Genomic DNA, 12,314 nt, shown 5'->3' on the forward strand with positions numbered 1-12,314 from the left:
TATGTTTGTAAATGTGGACTGTAATGTAAATACTTTATGTGCATGAGTGTGCCAGTGTAATGGATGCTGGTAGGGTTGAACTTGGAGCCCCCTGTATTTGCCTTGTGCACAAGGATGAAGGTGGGATTGTTTGTCAGAATGGTACAATCCTATTGCTAACATTATGGTAGACGGAGAGAAGAGATCTACACACTGGATTCGGGCTAGAGGATACACTGCTCCTTTAGGAAAGCAATTAGGCCTTATGCCAAAAGGATTCACTAATTAGTCTTCCTATAGCCCTGACATTTATTAGATGGTGGGAGTTAAAAGTGGGACTGTTTTGTAAGTTGTTCAAGGAGAAAAGGACCTTTTAGAGGGGGCTAGTCTTTTGTTTTTTCTTGATTGCTGTTCAGTGTGGCTGATGACAGCCATGGGCAGAAAGACCAGACCTCTTTGTGGCTCCCTGTATTGTGGATGTTGCAGTCTAGTAAATTATCTGCTGCGAAGAGCATCACTCTGCATAAAGGCACACCTGCAGAGCAGTTCAGAAAAGACATTTGAGAGGAGAAACAACCTAAGCTGTCTGTTAAAAAACAAATTGTTGATCCACATCTCCATATGCTTTTACTGTAGAAAGGTGGGAGCCATTGACCCCCAAGTTCTCTCTGACCAAGAGAGGGACTGCCCTCAGAGTACACGGTGGACTGAGGTGCAACCAGAGCTGGTGTCTGCTTGAGAGCCAACTTCCGAAGGGTGAAGGCTGAAGGCTTCCCTTTCTGGAAGAAGCTGCACAGTGGACCTGAAGTATTTCGGAACTGGCTTGCCTGTTGAGAGAGGGAAGGAGTCTGCCAACCCTGCAGGTGGTGTGGCTGTCCAGGAAGAGAGAGAAGTGAGACCCGGATGCTGATGGGGGCCGACAGAGGAAGGATGACATAGGAGAGAGATGTGCATCCCTCAAGTGTAGGTGGGTATCAGACTTTGTGGTACTGAGCTGGTACCTAATCCACTGCTACGCAAGGAGATTGAGCAGGGCTGCCCACTTTACTATGACCAAGAGAAATGTGATGCAGCTATCCACACCACAGACAGCAAGAGTTGTGAGCCCATGGCTGTCCACTTCATTGTGGCCAGAAAAGGGCGCCCATAGTTATTTCCTGTGCCACTTTGACCCAAGGGGGTGTTACCCTCCCACATCAGCCCCCTCACTGGCGGCATCCAGAAATAGGCATTATGTCAATTATGTGGGGTGAAGCTTTACAAATTGAAAGAGGTGAATTCAACTTAACTGAGCACTTCCACATCTATCTGGGGTAATTTGTATCTGAGCCTCGATTCATGCCTTTGGAAATACTCTAACCTCCAGGTGGACCTGTCAAATTCAGAGAAAGAGGAACACCTGAGGGGGGAAGGAGGTTGGCATACCGAGGTACAGTAGACCAAGCACCAGTTCTCTAGACTGTTTTGGTTAGGTATTGTGTGTGTGGTATTTTAAGCGGATAATAAAGTTCTAATCTTTTCATAAACTAAAATCACTGGGTTGGACAAATAGTTATTGCAGTGCTGGGTGATTGTTTAGTTGCGAGCTCCATCACATTCACACTACCCCATGAGAAGTCAGTGACTGCTCACCATCACTTCCACTGAAAATCAAGTGCTCAAAGGGTGGCCCAGTCTTCAGACCCAAATTAGGACAGACCCTAGGACATCAGAGGCAAATGTCCCCAGCCATGAAGGATGAAGCGCACTGGACCCTGCTTTCTGTATGGCCCATTGAAAGTGGAATAACAGCACCACAAATCTTTGCAGCAGGCATATTAACCTTCTCCACTATATTATGATTAGTCAAAACTGCCACTAGACAAACCTCTGATCTCTTTCCAGCAGGAGCATTAATCACAAGAGTTATCTTGACATTTTTATTGTTGCTTGAAAACCTGAAGTCTGCTTAACACTCAAGAAATTGTGCTGCAGTTCCCCCCTCGCCAGCTTGTGTCAATTGCAGCTGCACTGTTCTCATGGTTCTAAAACCGGTCCAGGGGTTAGGCTGGGTCAGAGAATCTGGAGGGACTGCAGTTAGACGTGCCCTCGAACAGGGCAAGCAAGGTATCTAACGGAACTGGCAAGAGCCACAGAGAGGGATAGCAGGACAGAGAGGCTGCTGGATTTGCTGTGCACCATTGAGATTTGCTTGGACAATCGCAGGCAAGTCGCTCACCACACCCCACAGGTCTACTTAACTGTGCCTGTGTCCCTGCTCCCTGATCTCACTGCTGCTGCGAGTTCAAGGCCCTCCTCCATCTGCAGGCTCCTGTGCCTCATCCCTGGTGGCCCAGTGGTGAGCCGTCTGCTCTCTCTGTTCTTTTTCTGCCTAATTTTACAAACTGCTGTTTTATTCTATTTTTTCTGTATTCTGCTCTTTTCTGACTGTTTTTCCTATCTATAGCCCTCCAGCATTCCAGCCTTGCTTTCCCCTTTCCGCTTCTGAATCCCCTGTGGCCTCGCACCCTTGCTCATCCATTCGTCTCTGCTCCCACCTCCCAGCTGCTCCTCACTCTCACCTCCACTTCTTATGGTGGCTGATGCGTGGCCGCACAGCGGGCGTGTCACTGGTGTGACGAGGGCAAACCCGTCTGCACCTGTCCATGCCTGGACTGTGCCCAGCGCCAGACCCCCTGGCCCCCACGACCGCCACGACACCCACCACCGCTACAACGCCAGGACCCTCCACATACTCAACGCCGGCCGATCATCCAACTGCTGCCTGGCCACCCAGAAGCGCACCCACTGACCCTTCTCCTGCCGGAGCTGCAGCTTCACCAGCCTCCAAGCCACCGCCCCACCCACCGGGGTAGGTTGCAACCGCCTCAGGTGCATACTATTCAACACCCTCTCCGTCCACAAGCACGGCATCGAACTCTGGGACCACCTCGACTCATCCTCCCTGGACATTGCCTTCCTGACGGAGACCTGGATTAACCCATACTCGGCACCCAACATCACCACAGCCATCCCGGACGGCTACAAGATCACCCGCCGGGACCGCACCAATGGAGCAGGAGGAGGAATTGCCATTGTCCACAGGAATACCCTCAGAATCTCGACCGGCACCCAAGACACCCTCAGCGCCACCGAACACCTGCACTTCCAGATTCACATCGATCGCAACACCACCCTCAGAGGAACCCTCAACTACAGACCCCCCTGACCCCGGACACAGTTCAGTGACCCCATCGACGACTTAGTCAGCACACATGCCCTTGCATCCATGGACTACATCCTCCTCGGTGATCTGAACTTCCACCTCGAGAACGCCAATGACAGCAACTCCACCACTCTGCTCGACAACCTCAGACTCAAACAGCTCATCACAACTCCCACCCACTCCGCCAGACATACGCTTGACCCCCATCTTTTCCATCATCAACCTCTTCACCTTCAGCCACACCACCGTACTCCACTGGACCGACCACCGATGCATCAATTTCACCTTCGAGAAACCCACCATGCACCACCACCCACAACAGACCCCCTACCGCAGCTGGAACAAAGTCACTGAAGACCAGCTAACCATCACCCTCACCTGAAACCCACCAACAGACTCCGCCTACTCCGACACCGCCGCACGCAACCTCAGGCAATGGATCGACGACTGCACCAACACTCTCGCCCGATCAAGAAACCCTCAAACAGACACACCAACAGAAAAGCCATCTGGTTTACCGCCAACCTCCAGGACTCCAAGCAGACCTGCCAAAGACTTGCTAAGAAGTGGCACCACAAACAGACACCAGACAACTACGCAGCCCACAAGAGCGCCATTCCGTAGGCACCACCAACTCATCCATACCGCCAAAAGGACCTCCTTCAAGGAATGCATGGACAACAACGCACACAACAGCAAAGAGCTCTTCAACATCATGAAGGAACTCTCCAACCCCAGCTCCACTTGAGTAAGATCATAAGAGGACTTAACCTGCGGTCAGGGACCTGAGAGGAGGTCTGAAGGACTGGACCTGCTCCTTTGTGTACTCAAGGCAAAGAAGTGGACTGCAAAGTTCATAAGGCTGATTTCCTATTTAAACTGCAGTGACACAACAAGCTACAAGAGGTCTTTTCTGCAACTGCCCAGCTGACCAGTTCCAACTGGACCTGTTCTGGACCCTGTGATTGGCCTTTCTTGGAATGAGTCCGGAACCCCAATTGCTGCTCCTGAGTCCTGGATCCCTGGTTGTGTCTGACAGGACTTCTCCTGTCATCCCTAAAAACCTCGAATAAGAAAATGTTTCAAATTCAAGACGAATGGAGGACTGGGACAAACCTGTCAAGCCGATACTCCCAAGATGTGTTCCTGCTGGTCTGAATGTTCAGGTTTTTCCCCTTAGAGCTTCTCCGCAGCAGCAAATCCAGTTCAGTGGGACCTCGTAAAGAAGGTATCATGCCTTCTGAAGCCCTAATCAGTTATTGTCTGTAGCCTTACCCCTCTGAAGCATTCTGAGCTCTGAAAAAGTGGGCACAAAATTTGAATTTCACCTGTTCTGATCACCTTTTCCCACTAAAACCAATAGCTTCATCAGGACTGCGTCCATCAGGTATCTGACTTTCATTTTTGAGACTAAGTGTCAAGATAGAAACTCCGATCTGGTGATACTTGGTTCTGTATCTGACCCGCGCTCCATCCTGGTCGGCTCCAAATGGTGCTTAGGTCTCAGTATACTGTAACCCATTGACTGCGGTAGGTGCTTAATGCTTTTTGGTATTATTTTCAGTTTAAACTTTGAAAACTCAAATGTCCGGTTCCACGGAGGATTGGATTTTTCACATGTGTGGTCATTTTATTTTTTTCCATTTACAATTTTTTTTTTTTATTGGAGTTGCACATTGCCCTAACTTAAGCCAGTATGCTCTCTGAAATAGCTACCAGAGGGATGAGTTCAGGTACATTTTGTTGCTTTTTAAGACTGATAGACGCGTAAAAGTATGGTTAAGTGAGTGAAAAGATGGACAGATGAGTGAGTGAAAAGATACATGGATGGGTGGAAGGGTTGAGGGATAGATGGATGACGGGAAAGATGGATGCATGAATTGATGGATATAAGGATGAGTGAAGGAATGGTTGGATGAGTGAAAGGGTGAGTAGATGAGTAAAAGGGAGGATGGATAGGTGAAAGGATGGATGCATAAGTGAAAGGGAGAGTAGATGAATGGATGGATGGATGATGAATGAGAGGGTGAATGGCTGAACAGATGAGTGAAAGGATGAATGAATGAATGAGTGAAAGGAAGGATGGGTTTGATGGATAGGTTTGAATATGGATGACAGGGACAGAATAGTGAAAGACTGAAATATGAATGAAAGAATGAATAGATGACAGAATGTAATATGAAATGGTGGATGTCATCTGGTGCAAGGAAGGATGAAAGGATGAATGGATAAATGCTTGTATGGAAGTAACAAGAGAGCTCTTATGTGGAGGGTAATGATGACTTGCTCTACTTGCTTGGCTGCCATTAGAGATGTGATTCAAAGTGGACAATATTTACATTTTATGCCTACTCCCTTGGTCACCAACCCTCAATTAATAACCTAATGACTCACAAAGGGGTTGACACATCCCCCATCCAACGCTTGATGTTCTGAGGGTTGAACAAAAACCAAATTGCCACTTCAGCAGACAAATGCCTAACCAAGACTAAGGGCCTTATTTAGCTCTTGGAGGAGGTGTTACTCCGTGGATGGATATCTCCTTCACTGAAATAAAAATACTGTAGGATATAATGGGATTTATATTTTGGCGGACGGGATATCCCATCGTTGTGATAGAGTGACCTGTCCACCAGGATCTAAATCAGGCCCTAAACCAAATGATATTAATTTTATTATGATTTTTTAATGCAAGAGGCCAGCAGGCAACTAAAGATGGCTTTAAAAAGAATAAGCAAGGAAGCTGTCTGCACCATTGAGTAATACGTTAATGCTATTGTTGACCTTTTGTCGATGTTAATTAGAAGCCTAACCATTAAAAACAAATTGCAGCAGCACGCTTCACTGATTTTGTGTTTCTGCATGGTAAAAAGAGTTCATCACTCCTTTCCATGAGGGATCCTGATTGAAGCCCGCATCTCTGTTAAAGCAAAGCATAGTTTCATTTTGAGGCAATATCTTTTAGTAGGACTCAGTGTTGGTAATTTTAATAAAATGTTTTTAAGTACGCCTCAGTTTTGGTAATTTTAAATATATGGCTTTTTCTGTTAAAACAGAGTCACTTCCATATAGAAGTGTTCAACATCCTTCCTTCCTTAATAAATGTCATTTTGCTCAGAAAAGAAGGGCCTTATCAGCATGGGTGTTGGAAGTTTAGAAATTCAAAGACTAGAAACTAAGCATGTGTTTTCAAATGATATGAACTATGCAAAGAGTGTAGATCACCACTGCTGGCAGGCGCCACTAAGGACAAAGAGGGGGGTGGGATTAGTCTGCTTCTGATGTTGATCCACTGTGAGCCCTACTACCATCACAAACCAGATCTCCACTGATCTACCGGGCCTCCCGCCCGCATTCACCGCAGGCCAGTCTGATGGCCACAGTACACAGTCTGCATGTAGCCAGTCTTCACATCCAGCTCCCTGGTTAAAAGGTTCGTGGATTATTAACGAAAGCAGCCTGTTTTCTTACTATAACTAGCAGTCAGTGCAAAATTGGGACTACTTCAAAGAGACGTTTTAATGCGTGGGCAAAGCGGGCCCCCTGAGAAAGATAACTTTATTTCTCTTTACCTCACATCTTTCTCAACCTTTAGTATTTGCACTATTGTATGGCATCGTGGGGCTTGAGTTTGCAGACATTGAGTAATACAATACAAAGGTGGTTCAACCAGGGGCCCTTAAAGAATGCCTTGTATTCAAAATCCCGAAGATGAGATTGACAATACTGCTAGCTGACCCATAGGCTGAAATCTTCCAACTTTGCCTGCCTGCCTGTTGCACAACAATACACCGTCCTTGTTCTGCATATCAAACTGCTCACTAATTTGAAGAAATCCATTATTTTCAGAATATGATTGTAGTAAATCTTGTGATTGTAATTACATTATACTAAATAAGCATATCTCTTTTGACTTCTCATTTTATTTTAGCTTATCAGCTTCAAAGTTGCCCCGACCCCCGGCCATTTCGGAATGGTTTTGTGATTGGCAGTGACTTTACTGTAGGACAGACTGTTTCTTTCGAATGTTTTCCTGGATATTCTCTGATCGGAGACTCGGCTCTCACTTGCTTACATGGGGTTAGCCGGAATTGGAACCATCCACTGCCCAGATGTGACGGTAGGTGAACAACGTAATCTTAATGTTACTCATATTTAATTAAATTGGCGTTTGTTAGATGTCTTGTCACACATTGGGCCTGATTGAGAACTCGATGTTCAGGCACTGGGTCACCCCAAAAGGATACTTATCAGTGGCAAATGTATTTACATCTGTGTAATTGCATGCCAAAACTGCAGACTATTAAGAAGTAGAGAACCACAAGAAAGGGATTTTCATCAGCGATAAACTTGTGAGTTTGGGTCTAGTTCACAAACCCTTCGTTAGCCATAAAGATAAGACATCATCCCAATATGACTCCATTTACGCAGTCGTGTTTCCACTGTGGGATACCTGGCAGTCACAAATGTATTTACTATTCCAGAATTGTATGTCTATAGTGAATCTAGAAACTTGGGTTTGCCACAGGTTTCTAGGCCACTGCTACCAAAAAGGAGTAAAAATGCACCCTTTTGTATGAGTACTTTCAGGGCTGATGATTTACTACTGTCTTGCTATCAGGACTGTTGTCCCTTTTTCTCTAATGTTTCTACCATTCAGAAGGAGATAGGGTATATGGTGATAACCTTAACCAATTCAGCACCAGGAGCCTTAGGAAGATTACACGGTATCTCCCTGCCATGCCATCTTTTTAGAAGTTGAGGGTCTGTGCAGATTTGTTTCTCTTTTAGGACGTTATTGGACCTGATTGACTAAGAAAATGATCAATCTACATTTGCAGGTCTATCTATACCTGTGCACAAGTGTAGATTCATGACTCCTGCAATTCACAAACCATTCCCAGGAATAATCATGGAAAGCTGTGCAAGTTGCATTCCATGTGTGTTTATGGGAAGGTCATGTAAGATTCCCAAGTGGGTACTATTCCCGCTGTGCCGAATTCTCCACAGCAGATGACTCTTCACAGGGGGAGCAACATCCCATGTGCAAACACACATTTGTTTTTCACTGTAAAAAAAAAAAATCCGCATGGAGAAATCCCTAATACTAGCTCGCCAACATATCTCCTGGTGATCTATTCCCCCTTTCAACATTGGAAGTGGAGTTTTGCCAGCCATTGACTTGAGAACATTTCCAACTATTTCCACGGTGGAAAGGTGAAAGTGTTTTTTTGTTAATGTAATATACAGCCATGTTGGTGGGTGTTCACACATTTTAAATGCAAGCCCTGTTATGGAGTCTTCTTCCATGAGTTCTGCTTCACCTTCTGCATCAAGGAGCATTAGAACCAAGATATCTTGCTCTTCCTTGCTGTATGTTGCTTAAATCAAAGATTTGTGCTGAGGAAGATTTGACATGGTATGTAAATTGAGGGGTGAGACCTGTTTTTTTTTTTAATCCAAACTTTAATCTGGGATTGTTTTGTGATGATGGCAAACAGGAGGGATTCAGTCTTTGTGGGGTTAATGTTTGAGAATTTAGTTTTACATCCAAGATTAAATGAATTTTAGTCAATATTTTGAGTCTCTATGCCGTTGGGTAATGACATTTTTTGTGGAATTGGGTATTATCTGCTTATTGATCGAGCTTGATGCTACTGTCTGAAAAAAGGAATTGGAGAGGTGCCATGAAGCAGATAAAGATGAGGAAAGAAAGGATGGATTCCTGGGGTACACAGCAGGACACTGGAAGTATCAGTGATCTTGTGGAACCTACTTGGAGAAGTTGGCACTGGCTGGTGATGTAGAATGTGTACCATTTCGAGATAGTGCCTGAAAATACCATGTGTGTTTTCCGGGTGTTGATCAGAGCTAAATGGTCGACTAATTCAAAAGCTGCAGAGATATCAAGCAGGACCACAAGGGCAGGGATTGTTCTTGTCAATGAGGAGTGTGTAGTTCTCAACGATTTGTCTTTATCAGTACTGCAGTGTGGTCTGAAGCTTGATTGTGCCCCTGTGGCTGGTGGTAACTGATTTCTTGATGATTGTCCCGATGAGTTGAAGGTGGGCACGTGGGCAGACCAGAAGTTGTAGTGGTTCTCTGGGTCCAGAAATTGTTTTTTAGCAGCAAAAGGAACTGACCTGTCTTTAGGGTGTCTGGGAATTTTCCTTGGCTTACAGAGCCTTTAAGTTCAGGATATTTTAGATGTGTGAGACTGATTTGGTGTTGGTTTATTCGATGGTGCAGTGTTGGGGACTGGCTGAAAGTGTAGGGGTTGTAGATGTAATAATAATGTTAGGTTTGAATAGGTCAGTCTTCTCAGTGAAGGGTAGGTTGCTGGTGTTGCATTTGTTGACTGAAGTAGGTATGTGATTATGATCATCCTGGCATCTCTGGTGAACTGGAAGTGCTCTGGAGATTTTCCAGATAGAAATCTTCAATGGATCAGAAGATTATTGTTCCTCTTTTTGATTGTCCTTGATGCTGAGGTGCAATATATACAATGGTGAAGTGGCCAGCCCAACCAACGCTATGGGTATCTGGCAGTAGATATTAAGGGACATTGATAGGATAAGGTGCAGTGGGTTGCCTTTGGAGTGGGTTGGGTCATTGATGAGTTGTTTTATTTCCAGTTTGTTGCAAAATGAGTCAAATGCCTCCTTCATGTATTTTGTTATGGAGTTGCCCGAAAGGTATAAGTGTCCTACGAACGTGGGGTTGGTATGTTGAATGGAGGCAGAGATAGGATGTCTAAGATTCCTTAGAAGATATGCTTGTTTGGCTTTAGTGGTCTGTAGATTAGATGGAAGGAAGCTCTTTTGGAGGTTGACAGAGGGAAGTAGCACAGAAGGAAAGGAGCTCAAAAGACTTCAGTGTTGTAAGATTGCTAAAGTGCAGGGCCAGCATGTCCTGATATGACTGCAAGTCAGTCCCCATTTGGCATGAGGACATCCAGGGTGTGTTTTGCGAAAGATGTGAACTAGGTTTCAGTGATGAAGGGTGCATCGCACTATTGCAGCGAAGTCTGGAGCATGTGTAACTGTACAGTGTGCATTTATGAGCTTCAAATCAGTGTATTGTGGGAGGGCTGATTGTTCTAATGAGCAGTATATAAACAAGGTTAGTTTTGCAAGATGTGCAAATTGGTGCGTGAGTTTGCACATTGGGGCATTAGATATGTGAATGAAGGCAAATTTGTTTGTGTAGTCTGGGTCTAAGTGTAAACATTGTGTGAAATGTGGCACATGCTGAAGTTAATTTACTAGAAGGTACAGACAGATGTGGCTGAGGGCATACAGTAGATGGGACACCTTGAAAAGTTGGCTACAGTAAGGGAGGAAAAAGGAAGCATATGGAAACCAGCGATGTCACTTCCTGTATGGACTTATGCTGGAAAATGGGGGGATGTCACTTTCTGTAGCTATGGATGCAGGAAAATATGGCTACCTGTTGTGATGGATGTTTGGAAAATGAAGTCTGTTTACCTGGCTTCTTCTTGAAAAGATGTTTTGGTGGGGAACCAGTGATGCCACATCCTGTGGAAATGAATAATGTGAATTACAGATATGTCACTTCCTCTGGAGATCGGTCCTAGAAAATCTGGAGATGGCTTCATGTTGAAATAGATTATGGGAAATTATATTAGCTTTCTTGTATTTTTCTTTTAAAGATGGGTTTGGTGGGAATGCAGTAGTGTCTCTTTATTTATAAGCGAATGTTGGAGAATTTCGACATAGCTTCCTTTGACATGGATGGAAGCTGCCAGCCCTTGTTAATTTTTCAAAGTTTTAAATGAGTGATTAAATTCAATGTTTCATTGTATGGTTCCACGGTATTCTCAGCACCTAGAACGTAAAAGACAATAGTGTGCTCTACTAGCACTACATAACGCATTTTGACAACAGCACTAGAACACCACCCAACACCTTGGCCTCTAGATTTCTTACAGGCTACGCAAGTCATTCTAACTCTTCTTGAGAGTAGAATAATTCTCAGATGAGATGCAGGTTTATGGCTTTCACTAACAGGACATGGACCCTTGTTGCATATTGACTTCTACATAGTAGTAAACATTGTAGTGATGATTAAATGTTTGCAAATTATTTCTGTCAATTATGAACTAACATCTTAATGAAAAGCGAACAGTAAGTGTGCCATAAAACAGAAAATACATTTTAGAAATCTCATGATATAGCAAATAAATGTTACTATTGAAAGTTGCATATTTATATTAGCAATGGATTTTGATAACCTGCCCTTTCCAGAGAAAAGGTCCAGTACTGAAAGTCAAGGTCAGAGTCACATTCATGAAGGGCCTAGCATCGTTCACGCACATTATTACTTCAAGTAGAATATGTTGGTGATCTATTTCTCTTGCGTTCTTCACTCATAATTCAAACATCTAGAAGGATCTGTGCTTGTCTAGGATGAGTTTCACATCCAAATCTGCATTGCATTGATTCACCGATTACCAAAACAAGCTTGTAGGAACATTGCTTGAAATTGAGTGGAGACAAAATGTATTCTTCAACAAACGAATCCCTTATTGGCAGGGTTGCTTCTTGACTGCATCAATCATGCTATGAAGCAGGTAGCAATTTTTATAGTAATTTATGTGTTATCAGGTGCAGAGAAAAAAATATATTGATGTAAAGAGAATTCACCCTTTGTCAATTTCAGCTATTAATAGAAAAAAGAGGGCTGGAATATTAATAAACTAATTTATAAACAAAAAAGATAGACAATTGAAATATCCTGTTTTAGAATTACAGCTTGATATTCCTTTTTGCAGCTCTCTGTGGAGGAAATATAACTGCGATGAATGGTACCATTTACTCTCCTGGTTATCCTGATGAGTACCCGAATTTTCAAGACTGCCTCTGGCTTGTGCGAGTCCCACCAGGGAACGGGATCTATATCAATTTTACTGTCCTTCAAACTGAACCGATATATGACTTTATTACTGTATGGTAAGTACCTCTGTTGATGTATGGAGCAGCTAGTGAAATAAAAATCCAAAGAGAGGTGGAAGAAGGACTTTTAAATTTATCAGCTGTCTCTATTATGGATTTCTTTCAGCTCATTGTACACAATTCAGTGCATGTGCTTCAGCAAGACAGACTGAAAG

General features: G+C 44.1%; 1 protein-coding gene across 1 annotated transcript in view; it reads left to right on the top strand.

The window, feature by feature from the left end:
- CSMD3 (CUB and Sushi multiple domains 3) overlaps nucleotides 1-12,314 on the top strand; it is a 3,006,114-nt gene that overhangs the window by 2,476,449 nt on the left and 517,351 nt on the right. The window contains exons 43-44 of the mRNA XM_078686868.1: nucleotides 7,116-7,304; nucleotides 11,979-12,156. Of these exons, the coding sequence (XP_078542994.1) occupies nucleotides 7,116-7,304; nucleotides 11,979-12,156 (367 nt within the window). The remainder of the gene's footprint in view (nucleotides 1-7,115; nucleotides 7,305-11,978; nucleotides 12,157-12,314) is intronic.

The sequence above is a fragment of the Lissotriton helveticus genome, chromosome 4_1 (assembly GCF_964261635.1).
Source record: "Lissotriton helveticus chromosome 4_1, aLisHel1.1, whole genome shotgun sequence".
Lineage (NCBI taxonomy): Eukaryota > Metazoa > Chordata > Amphibia > Caudata > Salamandridae > Lissotriton > Lissotriton helveticus.